This window comes from Bacillus rossius, chromosome 13 (genome assembly GCF_032445375.1).
Source record: "Bacillus rossius redtenbacheri isolate Brsri chromosome 13, Brsri_v3, whole genome shotgun sequence".
NCBI lineage: Eukaryota > Metazoa > Arthropoda > Insecta > Phasmatodea > Bacillidae > Bacillus > Bacillus rossius.
The window spans coordinates 6,699,667-6,713,284 of NC_086340.1; the positions used below are offsets into that span (position 1 = coordinate 6,699,667).

Genomic DNA, 13,618 nt, shown 5'->3' on the forward strand with positions numbered 1-13,618 from the left:
GAGTGGCTGAATGTTCGCAAAATATTTAAAAATATATATAATATATAGTGTATAATTTTCACATAATTAGCTGGCAAAGTTGCATTTTTAACGTTTTCGTACAGTACGGATGAGAAAAATTATATATATATATATATATATATATATATATAAACTGGAACTTTTTATGTTTAGATTCTATTTTACTGGGTACTACAGGTATGTGAAATGGTGATTGCCTTTTTAAATCGTCAACATTTTTTATGATTTTCAACGAATAAATAATTTTTTTTTTTGTATTTTTGAAAGAATTAAAATCATACCGTGCACTAGCCACCGGCATTGCCTATAAATCCAAACATTTTTAGTTATTTATACCATTAATTCCCATTGTCCATACTGCACAAAAATGTAAAAAAATTAAACATTTTCAGCTAATTATTAAAATATATATATATTCATTATATATATTACTTTTGTTGAAGTTTGGCCATTCAAAAAGTCTTCAATTTTAACCATGTTAAAAATAAAAATAAAATAAAGAACCTGGAATCCAAAATAAATCAAACATTATTTACTTGGGCGGGGGGGGGGGGGGGGGGGGGGGAAGAGGAGGAGGATATTCTGTACACGATTTTACTGCAAAATCTTCTGGGTGCATTAAATTTGACTATTCATAAGTGCTGTAAAAAAATTTCCTAGGCTAACTCAGCATTTTTTTTTAAAAAAGGGGGCTCATTCAAGCAAATAACTTACTTAGATAGCATAGTCTAAGTTACCCTATTAAACATTTTTGCCATGTAAGTCATGCAAGGAATTTTTTTTCTCAGAAGTATAGCATGTTTTATTTTATTTTTGAGTGGCAACGTCTAATAAATCGATGAACGCCAGCTGCACGCACGAAAAAGTGTCCCACTACGGATGTCCCACTACGGATGTTCCTGTTTGCTCATTTGTACGCATGCGTGGCAGCTCTCTTCATGCTCATTGTACGCATGCGTGGCATCTCTCTTCCACTCGATTGGAACGACCATCGTTTTGACTTTTCAATCATATTTTCGTCGTTTGAATTATTAATATTATGTAATTTAACGATAGTCAACCGATTTTCAGCACAATCGGTACGGTTATTTAAAAGTAACGGTGAATATTCAAATACGTTTTGAACCAACAATGGTGTTTTACAGTTACACATAATAATTCAAATTACAATCGGGATCTTTTGCACAATGTTTTAAAAAATATTGTAACACCTTATAAATAAGTTTGGTGTATTTGGGATGCGTATTTGTTATAAAATCGAGTTATTAAAACGAAATAATATTATTCCCCTATCATGAACAAAATGATTATATATAAACTGTATATGCCATCTGAAACAAGGACATTTCATGCATGGTCTCGTGGCTGAGCGGTCAGCCGCGCTAGTTTTAATCGTAAAATTGTCGGTTCGAATCCCGGCAGGTGCGAAGTTTTTTTTTTTGGACTTGTAAACATAAATACGGCGCACGTAACATTTCAAAAGTAATAAATATATTTGAATAATGAATGCAAATAAAAGTAAATTTACTAATTAAATTGTACATTTCATTTCACTCCTTTGTATCCATACAAAATAGTGATAATTCAATAAAAATGATTCAATTTTATTCATAAAAGTATGCAGAGGTAGATTTTATCATACAAAAGATAGAAAAATTAAAAAAAATTCTTCCTCAAAGAATATGATATTATTAATGCCTAAATGGTTTGGTTGCAAAAACCTATTACGGCTCAGTCTCAGGCCGAATATGATATTTCCTTTTCTTCTGGATCAATCATTTCATCAATGTTTTGTTATGACGTTGTCACGTTAAACTATCGTCCGTAAACCGACTTTACAAACAATTTTTTTATTGTTATTTATAGTATGGTTATTCATGAATGCAGAACAAAAATAATAATAATATACTTAATAATTGAGTACAGGTTGGAGATTTTAAAGATTTTGAAAAAAAAAATAGTTATAATTTAAAACCTACTATACTTTTTTAATTTTGTATTATTTTATTTAGAACTATAATTATTTGGAATATCAGCTGTTCTTGGGTTTACGGTTAGTTCTGGAATATTTTTTAGGTATAATTAGCAGCGAACTTAAGGGCAGGAAATAGTGTACAAAATGGTTTGTATCGGTTTGGTCGCACGGTTATGCGATATATTCATGTCGCGTTTGCTTTCTTCGTGTCTCTTCTGTCGCGATTACAGCATCACCTTGCCACTTTGCTATCGGAATAAATGATTTCAAAGCAGTGCAATATTTTGTACCCCGCGCTAGATAAATTCTACTTCAGGAAGACAGGCATTACTGATTCAAAAGCTACGGGATTGCGCAGCTCAGCGTGATGTCGAAAGTTTTGAATAATTCACGACCTGATCTTCCGTGATGGTCCTCTGCAGAACTACGACATTACATAAGGACACTTACTGTGTCGTAGCCGTTGAAAATAAGTGCTCAAAGAATCACGCATTGTGTGGAGGAGGTAAGTGGTAAGGTTCTACTGCGAGCATTTAGGTTGCCTGGGGTAATGCACGCACAAGCTACGAAGAAACGGAAGAGCAAAGTTTGAAAAATTGAATTACAAACTTAAAGTGGAAAAGTTCAGGAGGTACCTAATGTTGTTGGTACACAGTAGCATTTCTTAAGGGCAGTTCTACCTGTTAACCCGTTTGGTTGGCATCAAACCTTCAAGTTTATTTAACGTAAAGTTACGTTTAATAAAATGAGAGAAAAATATATATATTTTTGCTCAATTTAATTAAAATACAAATCAAAATTCCAATTTAATTTATCATATAGTTTAAAAAATAGTACAATTGCGTTTAATAAACTGAGATATGAATATAACTGAATTTCGGTCTACTTAATTAGACACTGTCTGTATTAAATTACATAAAAATGTTTTTAATTTTTAAAATCTCAATATCTTAGAAGTGCTTAAAGAAGTATAACCTAACCTCACTTACATAAATACACTTGAAAAAGTTTATAAAAACAAAATATTTCACTAATATACACATTTAATATGTTTTAATTGTATAAACCACTATTCCATATAAATCACTAAAGTGAATTATTTAAAAGCACGTTTATAATTTTTATTTGTATGAAGTCATTTTTTTTTAGCCCGTGAAAATTCGTTGCACGGTGCGCGCGTATCTCGTCATTTTTTTTCCATATCGCACCTAAAGAAACATAACTTAAAAAAAACGTTAAAGCAAAGTATATAATTCAAAAGAATTTCTGTAGTTAAACATTTCTAGCTGCTACAAATAGTTTCCCAAGTCAAGTCACTTACGCTTAGTATTTAAATCATTTTTGTTTATGATTACAACTTTAATAATAAATGTATAGCCAAAATATTATGGTCTTTTAAATATGTTAAGTGTGATATCTGCTTTGACGAAGGACAATTAAAAATATTATGTTATGGTATAATATCTGTTTAAACCAAAATTGTGTAATTATTCTAGTATCTGTGTGTGATCAATCGTGATGTTTGTAGCGTAGTAGGGAGAATTTATAGCCACACAGATATAAATACCTAACTCGGTAATTTATGCTAACAATAGTAGGGAAAACTTTCAGGCATTCGTTTTTTTTTCGCTCTAAAATTTTGACAAATTTCTAACAAACAGTCTTTAGAAAATTCCTTAACATCGAGTGCTCACATAATCGTCAAACATTGTATTACATTTGTTCGATTGAATAGGTCCAAAATTCTTTAATCTGCGTACAGATATTTGAACAGTTCTGTTCACCGAATAGATTTTTGAAGGTAAAATATTTGTTAGAAAATATTTCAAAAGCTAACAATATGATATATAAATGCACTAACAATATGAGGTATAGATAAGCTAACAATATGAGGTATAGATAAACTAACAATATGTGTTACAGACAAACTAACAGTATGAGGTATAAATAAACTAACAATATGAGGTAGAGATAAACGTCGTCTATCCGATTTTTATAAAACGTTTACTTTTTTTAAAGAAAGAAATTATCTAAGTAGATTGGAATTTGTCGTATCAAGCGATGTCACAATCAATTGTGAAATAATAAAAATAAGTCTTAGCAGTAATGAATAAAATTGTATTTTTCATTAGGCACTTATAAGATACCTGAAATTCGGGAAAATATGTCCCATCAAGATACTGTTTCAATAAACTACAGAATTTTTTCTATTGTGATGGAGAATCTTTAGCATTCAGTTTTAAAGGAACCCCGTTCTGATTCGCCCAGTCAATGACAGAAAGCACCTTCCTCCGAATCTAGCCAATAACAAAACATATTGCAGAAACATTAACACAGTGTGTCGAAACCTAACAAACAGTCAGTATTTCTTTTAAAATACAAGAACCTCTAGAAATTTGTTGTTATGATTTTGGCAGCGCGAAGCAGGTATGCTATAGTGTATTGTGCTTTCTAGAAAAGGGGGGGGGGGGGACGCAAATGTACAGGTAAAATATGGCCACTAAAAGAACTGTGCTTTTGAGAAATGCCAACATAAAAAATTAAGTTTTAAGTATAAAGAAAACAAAAACTTTAACATTATTACTTTAAAGAAAGAAAATTTACAAACATTCTTAGTTCAGAATTTATGGAACGGTGTTTTAACGGAGTGGTGTATTGAGTACAATATTGCAAAGCATTAATTTTTTTGACAAGTTTAATTACCTTGGTAGCAATGAAATAATCATGGCTGCCATGTGCACGTGTGTAGACGTGTGGACGTGTGTATTTTTTTTTTTTTTTTTTTGCGATTGAAACTGAAGTTCTAATTTGCAGCACTCCTACTTTGTGGCTATTCAGTTTTTTTTTAAAGATTTGAAACAAAAGATAAAGCACTTTAACGTAGTGTTTCGATATTCCGTATTGGAATATATGGTGAATATGCCCAACAATGGAATGTAAAAAAAAAAAAATAATAATCAAGGTAGTAGCTTGGCTTCTGGGTTGTAGCCATATCCTTGGCGAACAATTCACCGACGTTTCGGTCGACATTGCAGTCGCCATCATCAGGGAGCAGTTACCTACTGTAGGCTACGTACCAGTAGGTAACTGCTCCCTTATGATGGCGACTGCAATGTCAACCCGAAACGTCGGTGAATTATTCGCCAAGGACACGGCTACAACCCAGAAACCAAGCTACTTCAGACAATGGCCGTGAAAGCCTACGAACATTAAAATAATCAAGGTAATCAATATTAGTAGTTTGTAAATGGGTGTCCGGGCGCAGGCTTCAGGCTGTGGTGACTGGTGCCGAACCGCCATCTTGGATTGTGACGTCACGGCGGCCATTTTGGACTCAAAAATTCCTCAAAATTCCTCAAAAATGACTCAAAATTACTCAAAAATACTCGTTTTGAGGAAAAATTTCTCGTTTTCTTCCTCAAAAATTCAAAAATTAGGATTTCGAAAAACCTCAAAATTCTTTTGCCTTAGAAAGAACAAAAATTCCTAATAAGAGGCTTAAGCATCCTTGTCTACAGCCTCCGATAATACTCTTTTAGGATTATGACGTCTCCATTGCAATTTCCGTTACGGTCGCCATCTTGAAAATCCGTAATTTTTGTTAGAAAATCGGGAAAATGGCCGCCGTGACGTCACAATCCAAGAAGGCGGATCGGCACCAGTCACCACAGCTTGAAGCCTGCGCCCGGACACCCATTTACATACTACTAATATTTTCTTTCGAAAAGTTAATGGCTTTTAGGTTGTTAGGTTGGCCGATGAATACCGCGCCGAAGAAAGCGAGAGCGTCAGTTTCAGGGATAGAGTTGCTACTCTTGTGCATCGCTTGCTCTGTGATGCTCTGAGGAAGCACGAAGCAAAATCACGGCGTGTGCTCTGTTGCCAAATGTTCGCTTTATTTCCAAAGAATGTAAGAGCGTCAGTTTCAGCATTGAGTTGCGACTGTTCTTCATCTTGCTTGCTCTGAGGAAGCACGAAGCTAGCTCGCGAGGTGTGGGTGCTCTGTTGCCAAATGAATACGGGAAGCCTTCTTTTCTCAGACGAGAGAGCCAAACGCCCGATCGTGCATCTTCGGTTTTTTTTCCCCCTTCATTGTAAATAAATGTGGCGGTTTTTGATAAAAGGATACTAATTGTCAATTAGTTTAGGTTCGCTACATTATAAATACTATAAAACATTGTGGACGGTTGATTTGGTTAGGATAGCTACATTAAAGATACGGGGAAAAAAAAAAAAAAAACATGAACTTCGGGGAACTTCGGGGTTTTGGCTCTCTCGTCTGTGAAAAGAAGGCTTCCCGATGAACACCGCACAGTTAGCTTTATTTCCAAAGAAAGAAAGTGAGGGCGTCGGTTTCAGGAACTGAGTTGCTACTCTTGTGTATCGCTTGCTCTGTGGTGCTCCGAGGAAGCACGAAGCTAGCTCACGGGGTGGGGAGACCTAAGATGCACATAAAGTTCTGTCATTACCGATTACACCATAATTCAACTTAGGCTAACTTCGGGATTTGTTTAATTATTGCGCAGGAAAAATGAATTCAAATATTTAAAAGTGGTCGGTTAGGTTAGCTACATTAAAACACTTGAAAACACTATGGACGGTTAGTTCGGTTAGTATAGCTACATTAATATAAACAGAGAAATATGAACGTATATAAATAAACCCGAGGTTGGCCGAAGGTGAATTGTTCGGGTGTAATCGGGAATGGCAGAACTTTATGTGCATCTTAGGCTTCCCCACAGGGTGTGTGTGCTCTGTTGCCGACGAACACCGCGCAGTTCGCTTTATTTCCAAAGAAAGAAAGTAAGGGCGTCAGTTTCAGGGATAGAGTTGCTACTCTTGTGTATCGCTTGTTCTGTGGTGCTCCGAGGAAGCCCGAAGCCAGCTCGCACGAGGTATGTGTGTGTAGCGGTTCGAGTGGCCGGTTGCGCGCCCCGTGGAGAGCCACGAGCAGCTGCAGCTGCAGCTGCTGTCCCGCAGCAGGTACCTCAGCAACAAGCTGCTCGCCGCCTACGCCCTGGTGCTGCAGAAGGTCGTCCAAGATGGCTGCGTGGCGCTCTCCGACACCATGCTCGACCTCAACAACAAACCACTGCAGGTCGGTGCCTCCGTCTCCGCTCCTTCACTACACCCTTTTGGTAGCGACCGGAGAATAGACTCCATGATCCTCCATGTGCTTGTGCAGATCACACCTGCTGATTGGCTACTGACTCGTGACACGTGTTAACGGGGAAGCTTGTGATTCGATACTTCTTTTGTCGAACTTTTTCATTGGTACAGAGTCCTTCAGATGAACTGTTGCCCAATCACTGAAGCAGCAAAAAAAAGCAAATGTATTTGGTTTCTAGTCTGTAGAGAAATGAACCCGCGAATTTTTCAGGTCTTTACCTATTGGGTAGATAAGGGGGCGGGGGGGGGGGGTGGGGAGTGAAGAAAAAGTACATACGTTCATTGGGACCAAACCCCAGCACCCTCAGCCCGTGCAAGACCACAAAGGCCCGTCTACCATGCAGATTTCGCGGAAAATAAAACATTTCGAGACTAGCTGCCCTTGGGGACAATAAATGTTTTACTACACACCAGGCTACAGTGTACCTACTTAAAATACTAACCACATAAAAAAATTAGGAAAAACCTAGATAAAAGAAGCTATGCAATAAATAATAATTAATGGTAAAAGTTTCGTATTCCCGCATTTATGTGTATCCGTTCATCCTGATGACAATGATCCTGTATGGATTGATCCTGTGGTACAAAACGATTGCTGTTGGTAATTTAGTACGCCGAAAGATCCTGGACAAAAAAAAACTTGCGATGTAACAATGATTATGATCGCAAACTGTATACGAAAGAAAACATTACCACAAGACCTGACAATTTGTTCGTATTATCATATTCAAGTTTTCGTTATGTCCAGGATCTTTCTACATACTAAATTAAAACAGCAAGCATCATATACCACAGTATTGATGTATACATAGGGACCGGAAAAATTCGCTGGTTCAATTACCTGTAGGATGAACTCCATAAGTCTACGTATACTCGGTCAAATGCCACCCACTCATTTGGCTGCTGTCTTGTGAGACGTTCCAGCGTAGCAGCCTGTGATTCGATAAAGCTTTGGTCGGGTGTTTCTCATTGGCCCAGAGTCATCCAGGTGAGTTGTGAACCAATAGCAGAGGCAGCACTTAGGTACAACTATTTGTATTTCAGCCTATCGCGAAATGAATTCGCGAATTTTTCCGGTCTCTACCTATTGGCGAGCGGGGCGGGAGGGGGGGGGGGGAGAGAAGAAAAAGTACATACGTTCATTGATAGAGACAGGAAAAATTCGCGAAATCATTTCGCTAAAATAGGCTAAAATACAAAATCGTTATACCTCAGTGCTGCCTCTGCTATTGGTTCACAAAACTCACCTGGATGACTGGACCGATGAGAAACACCTAACCAAATCTTTATACGAATCACAGGCTGCTACGCTGTAACGTCTTACAAGACAGCAGCCAATGAGTGGGTGGCGTTTGACCGAGTGTACGTAGAACTGTGGAGTTCATCCTACAGGTCATTGAACCCGCGAATTTTTCCGGTCCCTACAGATCACAGTGATTCAGCGCGGAAGTAAACGGGTCCCGAGTGGCTCGGTCAAATAAGGCGACGAATTTTCTCGCAGACGGCCGCCAATCACAAGGAAGAAACCGCAGAGTTTCGTTGCACCTTAAAAAATTTACTCTCACCCTTTTTTTCATCGTAACTTGCCTAAAGAAGTGTAACTAAAAAAAAAAGTTTTTACAACGAAACTCTTTGAAAACTAGTCACCAAAATATATTTCTTTGTTATCCCACGAGCGAAACGTAAAATAATACACTCTTGCTAAATAATTGCTATGGATATGCTGCAAGGATATACACAATAGATCTGAAGAGGGGCGAAAATCTGCAGTATTACCCAGGGGTTTGGGATGACCCGTGGGTTTACGTTTATCATTCCTGTTTCACAGTAACGGTTTTGTAAGCGGAGCACGCCGCCCCCCCCCCCTCCCCCCCGCTCAGGGAAGGGTTTTATAATTCCTGGGGGGGGGGTCCCTGCCCCCCTACCCCCCTCTTCCGATGTTCGCCCATCGTCCTACTAATCCGCGCTCCACTCGTGCGCACATCCGATTAATCCGCCGGGATTCTATCACAAAGACTTTTTTTTGTTTGATTAATCCTAGGTCGATTCGTAGTTAAAAAAAACTATGGCCTACGTACACAGCAGTCTCTACACTATTATACAAAACTGTTAACAGATGCGTGACTTGTCTGTTCATCTGTGTTTGTTCGGGCATCACGCAAAAAAAAAAAAACTGCTGGACCGATCTGGATGAAACTTTGTGTGTTCAAAATCTCATGATAAAACTTTAAAAAAAAATCTGGTATGTATTTTTTGTTCTAGCTACAGTGATGTTTGCCGGATTTATATAAATGAAACCACTTCTTTTTCCCACTACCAAGTGCAATGCAAACAGTGAGTGTGCGTCATTTTTCTGTGTCCGCCACACGGTCATACAGTAAGGTCAGGCAACTTCCCATTCTTCTCCTTGACGAGACACGTTCGCTTAGCGAAGTTCGTTGTGGCTAGCGAACTAACGGTGCTAATAACAGTTTTTAGTTTGTAATACGCTCAATAGATGGCGTTGCCTTAAATGCCACAACAGGTCTGTCCCTTGGGTAGGGCAGCGGGGTATCCTATGGCCGGTATTCCAAGATACATCAAATGAGGGTTTGGTGCACGGTAGGACACGGACAGTCCCTTATTTTTAGGGAACGTATTTTGGTGACACGTCCATTGCCGATTTGTTGCCCAAATTCCGTGCATGCGCAGAGCTCACTTTTTTTTTTGTTGATTTCGTCCAGATGCCGGACTCTCGTCTGGCGCCATTAACTCGTATATAGTCATTTTTTTATGATAATCGGGGGACGTACCAAGCGTGTTTGTGTGCCAAATGAGTGTCTATAATAGCGACACTATTCTAGAATACATTATGTACACTTAAATGGTCATAAAATGAAATAATTACAACTTAAAAAGTACTTGAGAAACTTTGAAATGCCATATTATTTGTTTTTAGCTATTGTGCTGCTCTCTCTAGTATTTTTACCGTGACAAGTTTATCGATGGTTGCGAAACGTCCGCCAGAATGCGTTGAAACCAGTTTCTAGCCTCGCGCGGGGCATTGTTTATTGAAACGGTTACCGATTTGTTTCCTCACTGAGATTCGGTTTTTGGACACGTTCTGGAATACGGTCCGCGAGTTAGGTTGCGGTTGTGTCCCCAACACGGCGGAGCTCATTCGCTACCTTACCCGAACGTTTTGGAATACCGGCCTACGTGTTTGGTTTTTTCCAAACAAAACAGCTGCGTTATCCGCGCCCGGACTGCGGTGACGTCAGAGGCGCGCGAGACGACGGGAGCGCTAATTGGACGTGCAGCTGACGGTGGCTAAGAGGGGGGGGGAGAGACGGGGGTTCGTGTGCACAAATCGCCGCGAGCGAGCGTCTCGTCTCGGTGTTGATGGCGTCTGGACGCCTGCTGCCACGGGGTAGAGGTGGTGAAGGACGAGGGGGGGGGGGGGGGTTTGTTGTTAGCTCTAGCCACTCGACGTCCGGCGAAACCCTCCCCCCCACCCCCTTATCCGCTACCCACAACTCAAGCAAACACAAGGGGTGTTGCTTCCAAGCCCCTTCTTCGCTTCTCGCTCTTCTGTCGCGATGCAGGCTGCATTATTTATACACACAGGCGTGAGTCGGGAATGCGACCTGCGAAACTTCAACTCCGGGTCCATCGCGTCAAAAAATGTAGGTAAGTCCAAGGGCGGTATTCAAAGACATTGTCGGGCTACGACCGTAACCTTAACTCGCGGGCCGTATTCCAGAACGTGTCCAAAAACTCAATCCCTGTCAGGTAACCGTAAAGGCGACAGTTTTAATAAACTGCGCCCTGTGCGAGGCTAGAAACTGATTCCACTGCATTCTGGCGGACGTTTTGGCAACCATCGATACAATTGCTGCGCATCCTGCATCCTACCGATAGCAGCACGATTACCCGGATTAAATGGTGTTCATTTTTAATTTTCTCTCGAGTACTTTTTAAAGTTGCGATTATTTGGTTTTTATGACCATTAAAGTGCACAAAATGTATCCCAGGATAGTTTCGCTACCATAAAGTTTCATTTGACACACAAGCACGCTTGGTACGTTCACCGATGATCACGAAAGTGACTATATACGAGTTAATGGCGCCAGATGCGGTTCAACCCATCTGGGTGAAATCAACGAAGAAGTGAGCTATGCGCATGAGCGGGATTTCAGGTTACAGAACGGCAACGGATAGGACACATGAATCGGTTGGCCTAAAAATAGATAACTGGCCGTGTCCTATCGCGCACTTAGGAATACGGCTATGTTACAGGTGTAGCATATTCAGCATCTAAACCCTTATTTTTATGTCTTGGAATACAGACCCAAAACATATATACGACTTATGGTAGTAAGTGCTTTCCAAGTCTGGGTATACGTCTTTGATGTTGGGCTTAGCAACATTTTAATTGTAAACTCTGTAATTCCCTGCATGCGTTGTAATTAGGGACACCTGTATTTCGCGATTTCATTTCATGTCAAGGTATTTCACAAAACACTGTAGCTTTTTCTGAGAGTCATGGCTAGAGACCTGCAAAATTCGCGGATTCATTCGGTGATAGGCTAGAATTCGAACACATATACCTCTTAGATAATTTTGCTATTGGCTTACTGTTCATCTGGACGAATCTCAACCAGTTATAAACCCTCAACCAAAGAAGGATCCGATCACAGACAAACCAGCTGAGACGACTTACAAGTCGGCAGCCAATGAACTTGGTTATTTGCCCGAGTGTACAGGGGTATGTGCAGTCTATCCGGAAGGCCATCGAAACCGCGAATTTTGCAGGTCTCTAGTAATGGCAAATTGTGAGGGTGCAGCAGTGCGGTGACCACATTCTCATTGGCCCCGTCAAGAGCGGGACGACACCTCTCACCGACCTCAGCCAATAACCACAGGAGAAAAGCTACAGTATTTTGTGAAATACCTTGACACGAAATGTATTCGCGAAATACAGGTGTCCCTAGTTGTAATGCATCTTTCATTTTTGTTGTTGATAATTTTAAGTAGTTACAGATACACACTGCATCTCTTTCTATATCTCTCTATCTCTACGTATATATCTCTATATACATCTATATCTCTTTCCGTTTCATTCTAACTCTATCTTTCACCATTCGTGCGTCACCATTATTATTTGGACCGTATAAAAGAGGAACGGTCATAAAATACTTACTGGAAACTATCAGATACTACTTTCGCGCCACCTTATTTTGCTTTAAGGATTTTTTTTATCGAAATCTTACCTAGGCAGTGACCTATCTCGCGTTTGGTGGGGTCGAATGTGCAAAATTTAATCGCAATCGAATGAATGGTTGTAGCACGCCACGCATTCATTAAACCCATTTTTTTTTGTTTTTCTTGTGAATTCAAATTCGAATTTAAAATTTCAAAAATGTTTTATATAGTAAGTTACTTTATTAACGATTAATAGTATTCTATAATTTATAGTATATTATATATTTACATTTTGTAAATACTATCAAAAAAATTTGTAAATGTACAATTTATGAGCACGGTTTATTTTTTTTCTCAATATTTTTTATTATTTTTTTTGTCTTGTTATTGACGCATTGTTTGCTTTGTAATGTTGCATTCTGTTTATTCTGACGCGGCTAATAGTACGAGAATTACGGCATGACTTAACTTCCCTAGTGGAAACCAGTAGCTAAATAAGTAGGCTAAATAAATCCATCGGAAGCATGCGCACAGTTCTCAGACCAAACGCGAAAGTCTCTTTCTGCCGGCAGAGAGAGAGAGAGAGAGAGAGAGAGAGAGAGAAATAGAGAAAGAGAGAGAGACCAAGCGGGCTTTTCGCAGAAGCAGAATTATTTTCGAAGCGATCTCGAATGACCGTTATCTCACCCGCCCTCGAGCCAGACTCCTCCCGCCCTCTGCACTAAGCATTCCCCGTCCCACGGGAGCAGCAGCTACGGATCACGTAATGCGCGGGCGATATTGGAAGCGACTGCTGGTACGGCCTCCTGGGCAATTGGCCCGGCAAGAGTTAGACGTACCATTTTTGTGGTACGTGCACCATTGTTCTGGTACATGTACCATTATAATGGTAGAAGTACCATTATTCTGGTACACATACCATCATAATTGTAGAAGTATCATCATAGCGGCGCTTGTACCATTATAGTAGTATTTTACCAATATAGTGGTGTGTGTACAATATAGGGGTGTATGTACCTTTTTAGTGGTGCATGTACCACTATAGTGGCGCATGTACAATTATAGTGGTGCAATTAGCAATATAGTGGTGCATGTACCATTACAGCTGCGCATGTACATTTGTAGTAGTGTGCACACCATTATAATGGTACGTGTACCAATATAGTGGTACGTGTACCATTATAGCTGCGCGAGTACCATTATAGTTGTACATTTTTAATTATAGTGGTGCATGTACCAATATAGTTGTGCATGTACCATTACAGTGGT

At 39.4% G+C, this 13,618-nt stretch overlaps 1 protein-coding gene across 3 annotated transcripts in view; it reads left to right on the forward strand.

The window, feature by feature from the left end:
* Nucleotides 1-13,618, forward strand: part of LOC134538147 (otoferlin-like) — a 171,314-nt gene that overhangs the window by 68,044 nt on the left and 89,652 nt on the right. For all 3 annotated transcript variants that reach the window (XM_063379189.1, XM_063379190.1, XM_063379191.1), the window contains exon 3: nucleotides 6,906-7,094. In XM_063379189.1, coding sequence (XP_063235259.1) covers nucleotides 6,906-7,094 — 189 coding nt within the window. The remainder of the gene's footprint in view (nucleotides 1-6,905; nucleotides 7,095-13,618) is intronic.